Source organism: Thalassophryne amazonica, chromosome 23 (genome assembly GCF_902500255.1).
Source record: "Thalassophryne amazonica chromosome 23, fThaAma1.1, whole genome shotgun sequence".
In the NCBI taxonomy this organism is placed as follows: Eukaryota; Metazoa; Chordata; class Actinopteri; order Batrachoidiformes; family Batrachoididae; genus Thalassophryne; species Thalassophryne amazonica.
Window position 1 is genome coordinate 17,380,876 of NC_047125.1, and position 14,034 is coordinate 17,394,909.

The following is a 14,034-nucleotide window of genomic DNA, read 5'->3' on the forward strand; positions in this document are numbered from 1 at the left end:
ACCTTAAAAAAGTGTGTAATCTTAATTTTAAGACAATGCCAGTAAAGCCTGAAACACTTTTGTATGTTTCTTTAAATATTACAAAATGTAATCAGGTCTAGACTCATCTAGCAGAACGATGAATGCATCAGAGAGCCGCAGTTCATGATTCGGGCATGATTTGGATTTATATTGCATCCTTATACTCCCATTATGCTGTCAACAGCCATTTCCTGTGCTCCCCCCACCCCACACACACACACACACACACACACACACACACACACACACAAGCATGCAAACTTATGCAGCTGTGCACAACTTGACAGTGGGAGCAGAAAATGGGAAGCCGCTCTCCTGTGACGGAAAAACAGAATGCATCATTTCCATTTGTATGGAATGGTGCAATGGCACAGTTAAAGCGGTGTAGCCGAGACGGATCTTTTCCACATACATTGAAAGGGCTGATCACAGATTATTCATAGACAATGTTTGGCTTTGCTTCTTTGTCACTGCGGCCAGAAATCTGGTTTCCACTTCTAATAGGAGCCATCAAATGCAGCCTCATTTATTTACTCAGCCAGCAGTGGAAAATCGAGTAATTTGCTCCTTATAAAGCGCGTTCACCTGTGCACCCATGAAAAGCACGAGGAATTAAGGTTGTTTAAAAATGTTAAGTCTCACTTCTCATTGGCATTTCATGTCTTCTTTGCCTTGTCTGTCATCTCTTGTTGTAATGTTGAATGAACAACAGCTGGTCTGCATACTCAAACCGCTAAAGAAGATTAATGCCGTGTCAGCTATCTCAGACCGACAGAGCAAGAGACGCAGTTGGGGATGGAACAAGTGAGCAGTGTCGAATTAGTCTGCTTTCCCTTGCTGGGTTGCAAATGGAAGCATCGTGCACTTAACATAACACACTTAACATAACTTAACATCTCTGGTTTACTGGCAAAGCTATATAGATGGCAAGACCTGGGCCACCCATCTCGCAGTTTTGCCAGAAAATACAGTTTTTCCAATTACATTTAGTGCTATGAGAAAATGCTGACTCATTGTAATGTTAGTGCTATCTCCGCTAAGGCTCAAAACACCGCTGGCTGTCTTGGAAAAAACAGAAATTAATAAAACATATAACGCAATGCTAAAATACCCTCGGCCATACAAGTATGGTCTTCTTTCTAATTTGCAGTTGTTTAATTGTTATCCCAGAGCAGTGTGTGTGTGTACATATTTATTTTTTATTGTTTTTACATTAATTATTAAAAATCTGTTGTCTTACTTACAATTTGTACATGTTCAATAAAGCCACTCTATCAATACATCAAACAGTATTTACGTTTTAGCAACGTCTGCAGGAGGGCGTGTGTGTGCACATATATATATATAGCTTTTGACAAGAGTGGAGATAAGCTTTGAGTTAGCAGACGTTAGCGCGCAGGCTGACGTCCGTGAAATGTCTTGTAAATCACTCCAGAGGTATTATCGATTTACAAAAATCACGTTTTCAGTTTTAGAAGTGTTTATTTCTTGCTACCTTTGACAAAATATACGACAAAGAGGATATATTTACACACAAACAAAACAGAGTTTGCAGCTAGCTAGACCAGCCTGTGACATCACCACACTACCGTCCGCAAAGTGTTTTGTAAATCACTTCAGAGGTGTTATGACGTTCCAAAACAGCATTTTCAGTTTTAGAAGTGTTTATTTCTCGTTAGCTTTTACATAATATATGACAAAGAGGCTATATTTACACACAAACGAAACAGTTTTCAGCTAGCTAGACCAGCCACTGTCGTCACGGTACTGCTCTGCTCTGATTGGCTATCACCCCTGCTCCTCAAAATAAAAAAAAGGAAAAGAATGAAACAGAATGTAACTTTTTAACCTCTTAAAATACCGCTGAAAGTAGGTCAAGGTTAGCCATCTTTGAACTTGTCCAAGGTCTGTGTTCCAAGAATGTTCCTTGTGAATTTGAAGACTCTGACAGTAATAAGATTGGACTTATGCTGAGCACAGACAGACGGACGGACGGATGCAAACACTTTGCAATACCCAATGGTCATATTTGATGGTCGCGGGTAACAATAATTAAATCTGTATTTTGGTTTATTCTGCAACAGAGATGTTTCCAAACTTGGAGGTAAATGCACTATAAAGGGCATGGAGCAAGTGCACAAACAGCTGCTAGCAAAATAACAATAATAATAATAATGCTAACTGTGGTTGTTGTGACACTTGTGATTACTATTATTAGTTTCCGTCAACTGCAATTAATGGAAATCACAAACAACTAGCGTTAACTGTGCTTAACACTGCCGCATATGCTAATGATAACCGTTAGCATATGATTGGATATGCTAACTTTGGGCAGTGTTTTTGTTAATATGACCCAGCATTATGCAAATGTCCCTTATATAAATAAAAGTACTGTAATACTGTAACTAGCAACACTGTACACATCCAAGAATCTGGTAGTTCACAGAAAAAATCCATCGTTGTATTTAGAAAAACAAACACAAAAAAAAAACATATCTACAAAATCAACCGGTATTTAAAACAAAATGAGATAATAAACAAATGCTAAATTTTAAATTGGGCATAACACATCTTGAAGTTGGAGCTTTGAGAAAGCTAAACCCGAAACAATACCAGAACCAAGAATCTCTTTGGTTGATTTAATTACAATAAACAAATTTTAGACCTGCGGAACATGTTTATTTATATCTTGTTGTGATGCCACACTACCCCTTCTCAAATTACAAGTTATACTCACTCATCCACGATATGCCACAAAATTAAGACAAGTTATTTATTATTGTAATTAAGATGGAGCCGTCTGTCTGGACATAACAAAAACAGCCCCACCACCTCTCATACCTTCCTACCTTCTATTTTTTTTTTTTTTGATGGAGTTGAACGGTATTTGCATTGCATATGCAGCATGATTTAAGACAAAACTGCTGCCAACAAGATGGATGTTGGACTTTACAGTTTGCAAAACAAACGAGGGAACATCTGCCGGAGCCACAATGGGTCTGGAGCCGTAATCTCAACATGACGGTTGTGGCTCCAGGTCTGTGTGGTGAGAAGCAACCATCAGGGTTTAAATTATTAATTATTGATTTAGACAAATAAGCTGTGTGTGCATTTGTGTCTCACGAGTCTCTGCTGATGCCGTATGACATAATGATCTCTGTGTTTTAGCATCAGCAGTAGAATTACTTAACCATGAATTATTATTTTTTTCATGTTAATTCTAAGGATGTTTGCCTCTAGAACCAGTTAACTTCTTGACCAATTTTCACTCCGTCTTGTGAAGGGGTGGAGCATGGATCACCAAAGGACCCCTTTGACATTAAAGTCAGGAATAAAAGCAGGGTTAATACCATTTAAGTGCATTGGCCTTGGTACCAAATGTTGAAAAAGAAAAAAAAAAAAAAAATCACCTCTCCGATAGCAAATGAAAATATGATGTAACACATCTGAAATGTGTTATGTCAAGAAAAAAAAAATCTTTGATGTGTTGCTATACAGGCAACTCCAATTTGAAATGTACAAAATCAAATGTCAGGTTTTCATGCTCTTTAATTGGGGAAAAAAAAATGAAAATGCAGTACTTTATGTATTAATCCCTATATAAAAATCAAGCCTACAATAATTCTTATCTTTTTAGATAAACTGCAATGTAAAACCTACTCACACATCTTGAAGAAAGTGGTTATCTTAAATGACTTAAGTTGAGTTCAAGGGGAACTGCAACAAGCTCCTCATGAACAACCGACTTGTATCGATTCGGAACAGAGCAGTGCATCCAAATTGACTTGCAACTAAGGTAAGTAGTGAACTGTATAAATAGTAGTTTTAAAGGTTACTTTACATTTAGTGAGGCTAAAGGTGCACTTTTGCTTTCATAGGGATCCTCTCAGTGCTGCTAATCTCATTAAACGATCATTTCAACTATTCCATTTAGAAAATAAGTGGTTTTCTGTAAATTTTGCATAGCTTGCACCAAATAATTCCATTATGTATCTTGTTAGCTCATGGTGATATTTGTGTATAAAAATCAATATTATACCCATTAAATTACTTTTGTCCCAATTGAAAATTCTATTTATCCCAGTCATTATTACATGACATGGTGTGTTTGAGTACTTACTGGCTGGATTAAAGAAATCTTTAACCACACAGGGTGCTCGCATATATGGTCATGCATTGGTATTAACATACAGTAAGTTGCTGCTAACCATTAATACTAACGTGTATCCTAACTGTGGTTACCACTTTTTTAAAAAAATAAGAGTTATTGGTAGACACGTGTCAAACTGATAAAGCAGTATCAAGGATAAATAGGTGAATTAACTTGTAAATATGCACTCAGTCATTCTGAGAAAAAAAAACCCACTTTAACCACTCCTGGTAGCAATCAATGTTGAGCACAATTAAGTGTGTACAGTAGGATTAAAAAAAAAAAAAAAAAAAAAAGAGAAAGTGTAAAAAACCATAAGAAAAAAATTCAGAGGGGGTAAAATTTAATATAAAAATTGAAAATCAATTTTAAAATTATGGATACGACCACTAAGTTGATTGAAATGTACTAATGATGAAATGTACTACCAAGTCAATGGCTTGATTCTAATGTTATGAATCAATGAAGCTTGTTTCATGACTTTTGCATCTTCAAACCGTCATAAAAACTCAAAAGATTAGAGCGAGGCTCTCATGAGATTGGTCACGAGAACTTAAAAACAAAAAATTAAAGTCCCAATTCTGGTAGGTGGTATAAGACATTACATAACTTATCTTTCCTGAAACATATTGTTGCCCGTGTATGTCGATGTGTGTCGTATTATTTTATTCGGGAGATATGCACAGCACGCATAATTCATGTTATTCTTCATAACCTTTTGATGGTTGATTGATGGGTTGAGGTATTTTGCTTAAATTCTCAGCTTTTACAGTTCACCATCAAAATTTGTGAGTATTATGGGAATTCTTCTTGTACATAATAAGCAGACCATTAACTGGATTAGGTTTTTATTATTAAAGATGGGTGCAAAAGGGACACAGTGTCAAAAAAAATAAGGAGTACGTAAGTCAGAGTCAGGTAGTCTAGGCCCACGAATGTTAACTGCTTTGATCTAAACTCAAAAGTCATTTTCTGTGAGATTAATTGGCTACTGCCGAGTCATCCCTAATGTACCTAATGATCTTGAGAAACTTTTCAAGCCTTTTAAGGGTGCACACTAATTACAACCAAACAACTATGAGGTGAGGAAAAAAGTGATGTGGCAGGAATTGATTTTTGGCTGTAATTAGTCGTCAATACATTATTACATTCAGCGTGGCACTGACGAACACAGTGACTAATTAGACCTTTTTACGGCAGCATGAAGGGAAACGGGGACAAGTCCTTACACATTTTCATCACAAGTTTCATCAGCTTTTAAATCCGCCTGTCAAATTCCACCACATGCCGCTTCAATATAGCAATTTCCATAAAAAAATAATGCCACCCACTGCCTGCTGTGACAGCCAACTTCTCCGTCACTTTTAGGGAGAATGGCTGTCTGGTCGATTTTAAAAGCCTGACACAACCCCCCATTTCCATTAGGGTTCTTTGAGAGCCAAGAGGTCCTCTCTACAGGAAGCTAACTTGCCTAATTTCTATAGTCCCACCTCCCTCAGTGGTCTTTTAGCTATATAAAATCACTGAAATGGCTGCTTGTATATTTTCCCCTTCTCAGTTGGAATTGAAGTTGTGTCAAGTTGCTTTCGTCAGACGCTCACACTCTCCATCTCCCAGAGTGCTCGTCTGAGTGAGGCGATACCACGCTCAAATGGAAGAGTCCCCAGACATGACCCACAAACGATATCTGGCACTGCCATGCAGAATCTGAAAAGTAATTAAGGTTCAGAGGATTTTTCTGTGGAAGTATTCTGACAGCTTTATGGGATGCTTTCAGGGTTTTTTCCCCGACATTTAACAGGTTTCACGTTTCCTAATTCTCTGTTCTTGGCGAGACTCTGTAGGAAACGGCATTAAATTCACTTTTGGTGCTTAGTTTGAAAAAATAACTGCTTTTCAATGTCCAAAAGGTCAGTACTGGTACAACCTCTTCATAACACTACTCCTTCTACATACAGTTATGATTTGAAAGACAAAGAGGATGAGATGAAACAATCACTATGGAAACTGGCATAAAGAGTTGTGACCCATTTTTGATCGTCATCTCTCTCCCTCAACAGAAAAAAAGAAAAATACAAAAGCCCAACATCAACCTTGTAATATATATATATATATATATATATATATATATATATATACACACACATATATATATATATATACACACACACATATACACACACACACACATATACACACACACACACACATATATATACACACACACATACGAGGTCTGTGAGAAAAGTATCCGACCTTATTATTTTTTTCAAAAACCATATGGATTTGAATCACGTGTGATTGTGTCAGCTAAGCTTGAACCTTCGTGCGCATGTGTGTTTTTTCACGCCTGTTGGTTGCGTCATTCGCCTGTGAGCAGGCTTTGTGTGAGCACTGTTCCACCCCCTCGTCGTTTTTTTATTGCGAATAAATGTCTGAACGATTTGGAGCTTTGCTGCATCATTTTTTTTTCCAGAAACTGTGAGAGACCTCCAGGTGGACACCGTTCGAAAAATTAATATGGCTTTCAGGGAAGATTTTATGGGAATTAAACAGATTACGGAGTGTTACTGCCACTTCATGGACGGCCCACAACTGCTGAGAGCGCGGCGTGCTCCCAGCGCCGATCGACATGCTCAGACCCCGCTGAAACAACCAGATCATTTCCAACGTGAAAGCTTTGTTGATCCGGGAGGTCGTCTGACTTTCACAAAAAGGCAGGAGACGTGGACATGAGCTGGACATGCCCCAACATGTCCTGTGAGGCTTCATCACGGTGTTGCTTTGTGCCTTTCCATGACAAAAACTCCTGTAACAGTGGAATGTGCCGTTCATTTCTAAACTGGGTGCTGTCTTGATGCGGTATGTCATCTGACTAGCACAGGAATTGTGAAAAGACGTGGACATCAGCACTTTAAGCACATTAAGACAGACGTGCGGAGGAGTTCCGCGCGTCGCAGTGGAGCTGCATGGCGCAAAGCAACGCCGTGATGAAGCCTCACAGAACATGTTGGGGCATGTCCAGCTCATGCACAATCACAATCGGATAAAAACATGACTGGAAAGCAACCGGAATCCGTCTGAAAGCCATCTCAAAGCTGTCCTGTGAGACCAACACCGAGGTGGTTTTGTCCCGCGCCATGAGCGGCATGGTGGCACATTCATCCGCTTCTTTTTCCATGAAAAAAACTCCTGTAACAGTGGAATGTGCCGAAAAAGTGCTGACGTCCACGTCTCCCGCCTTTTTGTGAAAGTCAGACGACCTCCCGGATCAACAAAGCCTTCACGTTGGAAATGATCTGGTTGTTTCAGCGGGGTCTGAGCATGTCGATTGGCACTGGGAGCGCGCTGCGCTCTCAGTTGTGGGCCGTCCTTAAAGCGGCAGTAACACTCCGGAATCTGTTTAATCCCCATAAAATCATCCCTGAAAGCCATATTAATTTTTCGAACGGTGTCAACCTGGAGGTCTCTCTCAGTTTCTGGAAAAAAATTGATGCAGCAAAGCTCCAAATCATTCAGACATTTATTCGCAATAAAAAAACGACGAGAGGGGTGGACCAGTGCTCACACAAAGCCTGCTCACAGGAAAATGACGCAACCAACAGGCGTGAAAAAACTCACGCATGCGCACGAAGGTTCAAGCTTGGCTGATGCAATCACACGTGATTCAAATCCATATGGTTTTTGAAAAAAATAATAAGGTCGGATACTTTTCTCACAGACCTCGTATATATAGTAGTGTTCAGAATAATAGCAGTGCTATGTGACTAAAACGATTAATCCAGGTTTTGAGTATATTTTTTATTGTTACATGGGAAACAAGGTACCAGTAGATTCAGTAGATTCTCACAAATCCAACAAGACCAAGCATTCATGATATGCACACTCTTAAGGCTATGAAATTGGGCTATTAGTAAAAAAAAAAAGTAGAAAAGGGGGTGTTTACAATAATAGCAGCATCTGCTGTTGACGCAACAAACCCAAAACTATTATGTTCAAACTGCTTTTTTAGCAATCCTGTGAATCACTAAACTAGTATTTCGTTGAATAACCACAGTTTTTCATGATTTATTCACATCTGCGAGGCATTAATTTTGTTGGTTTGGAACCAAGATTTTGCCTGTTTACTTGTGTGCTTGGGGTCATTGTCTTGTTGAAACACCCATTTCAAGGGCATGTCCTCTTCAGCATAAGGCAACATGACCTCTTCAAGTATTTTGACATATCCAAACTGATCCATGATACCTGGTATGCGATATATAGGCCCAACACCATAGTAGGAGAAACATGCCCATATCATGATGCTTGCACCACCATGCTTCACTGTCTTCACTGTGAACTGTGGCTTGAATTCAGAGTTTGGGGGTCGTCTCACAAACTGTCTGTGGCCCTTGGACCCAAAAAAGAACTATTTTACTCTCATCAGTCCACAAAATATTCCTCCATTTCTCTTTAGGCCAGTTGATGTGTTCTTTGGCAAATTGTAACCTCTTCTGCACATGTCTTTTATTTAACAGAGGGACTTTGCAGGGGATTCTTGCAAATAAATTAGCTTCACACAGGCGTCTTCTAACTGTCACAGCACTCACAGGTAACACCAAACTGTCTTTGATCATCCTGGTTATTCTTCTATCCATTCTGATGGTCGTTTTCCATTTCTTCCACGCGTCTCTGGTTTTTTGTCCATTTTAAAGCATTGAAGATCATTGTAGATGAACAGCCTATAATTTTTTACACCTGCGTATAAATTTTCCCCTCTCCAATCAACTTTTTAATCAAACTACGCTGTTTTTCTGAACAATGTCTTGAACGTCCCATTTTCCTCAGGCTTTCAAAGAGAAAAGCATGTTCAACAAGTGCTGGCTTCATCCTTAAATAGGGGACACCTGATTCATACCTGTTTGTTCCACAGAACTGATGAACTCACTGACTGAATGCCACACTACTATTATTGTGAACACCCCCTTTTCTACTTTTTTTTTACTAATAGCCCAATTTCATAGCCTTAAGAGTGTGCATATCATGAATGCTTGGTCTTGTTGGATTTGTGAGAATCTACTGAATCTACTGGTACCTTGTTTCCCATGTAACAATAAGAAATATACTCAAATCCTGGATTAATCTTTTTAGTGACATAGCACAACTATTATTCTGAACACTACTGTATATACACACACATTTCAGTAGTGATCTGAGCCAAGCATCAAATGTCTTCAGTACCAGGTCTCTCCACAGAAGCCTTGAGTACCAACTGGAATGACGGCTACTTAGAAAGGCCACATTTAGCCTGTTATGTTCATTATGAGGGGATACAAGCTGCAATACCACAATCATGTGGCACATTTTCCCCAAGCACAAACTAACAGGCAGGCATCTTATTTTCAAGGACCCCAGCAACCAGACAAGGCCAGCAGAACACTCGTGCAACATTTGGCTGTGGCAAACAGATGGTTTCTTCAGCAAAAAAGGAATAGATGACAAATTTAGTTGTGGCAATGCACTGTGCAAACACTACCTAACACAAACACATTTCATAACTGTTAAAGCAATGGTTGGACCTGTAAAGGTGAGACCATTTCTTAGACCACTTTTTTAAAATGTCCAAACTTGGCCTTCCATCACTTTTGATCATCTTAATAGTCTGTTGGATGAAGCTTGGAGCAAAGTAAGCAATAAAATTGGTAAATACAGTATCAATGTCAGGAATCAAGGACCATAACATAGTACCAGGCCAGGGAGATGCCAACAGAACCTGACTGTGGCAAAGAAATTGCAAAATTTGGAGCACTGGAGTGACCCTATGTCTGCCTGGGTGGCTTCCGTTTAGATGCAAAGTAGATGGTGGATGCCCAGCACAAACGTAGACCCTCAAGTCAGACCTAATACCAACACATTATGTACCTGTCCACTCAATAAAAAAGACTATCTCCGCTATCGAATTGAAGGAGTTGTGAATATTCGCCCAACTTTTTCAAACGTCAAACCATGGCCTTCCATCGCTTTATGACAATCTTAGAATGCTGAAGTATGTTGGTTTATAAACCGTGAAAAAGACAACGTCAAGTTAGTCTGGCCAATAATTATGTGCATGTGACAGTTGCAGAGGCTAATGCATCAATTTCCAGATACTTCACAGGCTCTTATGTGGATTCTGTGTAGTCAGCACCACATGATGGTCCTCTGAGATATTCGAAATGCCTGTTCACCCAACATGGCCTGATCGTTTCTGAATGCACAGTACATGAAGGTTAATGAAGCAGATCAGTCCCTCACAGGTTTGCCTTCTGGCTTTTCTGCTGCCTGGTTGGAAAACTCACCTGGTCTCTGAAATTCTCCCGAGTCCCATTGGCTCCACATTCGGGCCATGGTCCTTACCAGCCGTCCCTGCAGAGACACAAATTCCATCGGTAACAAAGATACATTTCTGAATTTCGAAATGAGCACGCTGTACATCACATTAGTCATCCCACGCACGCGGTAAGAGGGTAAACAAAAAATAAATAAGGTAAAACATAAAAGAGAACAAGCCAATTTCTCAAAGTGAAATGAGTGTTGGTGAGAATGGGGGCGTCTCAAAGGAGAAGGTTGTGGCGGTTTTTATATATATTTGCTGCCACGTCCTCAGTATTTGCAAATGCTTAATGCACTCAAGAGTATCAAATGAGTGTTGATGGACTGTTAAGGAGAAAAACTACATTTTTACGGTGTGTTGCAGAGAAGAATCAATAAGTGACATGCCTCTCCATTTTGTGTTTGACAAATAATTCAAAGCAAATACTTTTCAGTCTCTTCTTTTGAATAGTCCGAATAATGAGGATAAAAAGCCGACGCCAAACGAAATGACAGGGGCAAGGTATTTTTCTTTCTTTCCAACTTTAAATGAATGGGGTAGCATTTTGTGAAGTAAATGGAATCATTGCTCAAGGTAACAAGCAGCAAATGGAATATGCAAAGTTAAAATCGAGGAGCACGGGGGAGGGGGAGATAGAAGGAGAGGGAGGTGGGAGACAAAGACAGATAGTCTCAGCAGCCAGTGGATCTTAGGAGTAGTCAGGTGTAAGGTGACTGCAAAAGACAAGTGTTGAAGAAAGGTATGATTACAGGCAGAGAAAGTCGGGACACATCTCTGGCCTGTGCCTGGAGCTGATCTTTACCCAGAACAGGACATCTGGCGGAGTTGACGTGCGGTCTGGAAAGCACAAGGTGTGCGGCGTGTGTGTGTGTGCGGTGGAGGGGCATTTGAGCGTAAACAGAGCTTTGTGCCTGGCTTCCCGCCCGCCTTGCTGCATGCCCAGCCAGGCCTGGAGAGAAAGGCCCCCGCCTCTCTGCCCTTCCTGCCTCATCTCTCCTTTTCATCTCCTGCTTTACCCATCCATTTCGGCGCTACCCCTAAGGGGCATCCGACACTAACGCGCTCCGCTTTCATTCTCTGTCTCCCACTCTCTCCACTTATGTTGTAAATGGAGGAATATCACAGCTAATCCGTCATGTTTATGAATGACACGGGGCCTGGGGAGAGTCGGGTCTGCCGCGCCAGAAGTGGAGTACATCTCTGTTGCACGCCCTCTGCTTGGCTGATCCAATCTGCCCCAGCAGTGACGATCATAAAGAATATCCACGGGGATGGCAGTAGCATGAGGAGGAGTCATTTCAATGCTTCATTCTGACCTAAATTCAGTTTATTTCTCATTTTCAGGCAAACATGCTGATTTTAAAGTAAAATCCAAACAACTCAGCTCCTTGTATGTTGTCTGGCATTGTTTTTCTAAAACGATAAATTGTCTTAGTTGAAGGTGCTGTGCCATGCATTGCTCTTTAAGGGAGAATTGTCTTTCATTGCGAAGCTGGTGAAATACCCACACACAGTGCACTGGATCACTACATTTTTAATATAAAGCATGCATACACTTATTAAAAGAACAATTCATTATTTTTCTATGATACAATTTTGTCATTCACTTTTTGCACATTTGCAAACACATTGCTCATACATCATCTTCTGGAAATTTCTTGATCTCATGTAGAGTGGAGATGCCTAGAATTTTGTTAGCCAGTTAGAAATATTTGTAAATACAGTATTTACGCAACAATGCAGCTGTTTCATCGATAGCTAAATATGCAGTTTGAATAAATGTACTTTTTATGATAGCCTACATTGTGGTGTCTCCAACCATATTGGACCCACATACACGTTTTAGAACATCAGTTCACAACAGTTGTGTGTAAAAGTTTGGGCACCACTGATAATTTTCATGATTTTCCTTTATAAATCACTGGTTGTTTGGATCAGCAATTTCAGTTAAATATATCATATAGCAGACCAACATAGTGATATTCGAGAAGTGAAATGAAGTTTATAGGATTTACAGAAAGTGTGTAATAATTCTTTAAACAAAATTAGGCAGGTGCATAAATTTGGACACCCCAACAGGAAAAAATACGAGGTCTATTAGAAAACTAACCGGCAGTTTTATAAAAAAAAAAAAAACTATATGGATTTGAATCACGTGCGATTACACCAGACATGCTTGAACCCTCGTGCGCATGCGTGAATTTTTTCACGTGTGTCGGTGACGTCATTCGCCTGTGGGCAGGCTTTGACTGAGCACTGGTCCAGCCCTCTCGGCTGAAATCCTTTGTCTGAGATGCTGCTGGAGACGGCCCGCGTTGCTTTATCAAAATTTTTTCAGGACCTGTGAGGGATATCCGAGTGGACACTATTCGAGAACTTCAGCTGGTTTTCGGTGAAAAGTTTAACGGCTGATGAGAGATTGTGGAGTTTCTTTCGCTTTAAGGACAGCTCACAAAGCGGATCGGCGAGGCACGGTTGGAGGTGGCATCCATCTGGCTGTTTCGAGCTGAAAACATCCTAATTTAAGGCTCTGTTCACCCAGGTCATCGTCAGAGAACAGAGAAGTTTCAGAAGAAGTCGGCATGAGGAGTTTATGTGGACATTCCACTGTTAAAGGAGATTTTGTAATGAAAGAACGTGCGGGCAAATTCGCTGAGTCAGTTCCGTGACGATGCTGCAAATCCGTCTGTGCCGCGACGGGAAAAACACCTCCGTGTTGAAAACCATTTGTAAAATTCAGGCGGCTTTTGATGGCTTTCAACAAGTGAGTATCTGAGAAATTGTTTAACAGCTGGGCATGTTCCAACTTGTCCGTTAAGGTTTCCAATGGAGGTGTTTTTCCTGTCGCGACCCCCCTGCGGTCGGGTCCGGCCTGACATGCGAATCTGCCGGCACGTTCTTTTATTACAAAATCTCCTTTAACAGTGGAATGTTCGCATAAACTCCTCATGCCGACCTCTTCTGAAACTTCTCTGTTCTCTGACAACGACCTGGGTGAACAGAGCCTGAAATGTGGAAGTTTTCAGCTTGAAACAGCGAGACGCCGCCGCCTCGGAGCGCAGATCGCCTTCAGGCGCCGTGGGCCGTCCTTAAAGCGACACTAACAGACCAAAATCTCTCATTAGCCGTTAAAATTTTCACCGAAAACCAGCTGAATTTATCGAATGGTGTCCACTCAGTTGTGCTTTACAGTTTTTGAAAAAATTTTTATCAAACAAAACAGCAGTCTCTGAGCCATTCCTAAACAATGAAAAAAAGGATAAGAGGGTGGGCCACTCCTCACTCAAAGACTGCCCACAGGCGAATGATGTAACCAACAGGCGTGAAAAAACTCTCGCATGCCCACGAGGGTTCAAGCATGTCTGATGTAATCACATGTGATTCAAATCCATATGGTTTTTGAAAAAAATAATGTCGGTTGGTTACTTTTCTAACAGACCTCGTACATCAATATTTAGTAGATCCTACTTTTGCAGAAATAACAGCCTCTAAATGCTTCCTATAGCTTCCA

At 40.4% G+C, this 14,034-nt stretch overlaps 1 protein-coding gene across 1 annotated transcript in view; it reads left to right on the forward strand.

The window, feature by feature from the left end:
* Positions 1-14,034, forward strand: part of LOC117505142 (receptor-type tyrosine-protein phosphatase delta-like) — a 167,329-nt gene that overhangs the window by 51,378 nt on the left and 101,917 nt on the right. The window contains 1 exon segment of the mRNA XM_034164697.1: positions 5,254-5,265. Coding sequence (XP_034020588.1) covers positions 5,254-5,265 — 12 coding nt within the window.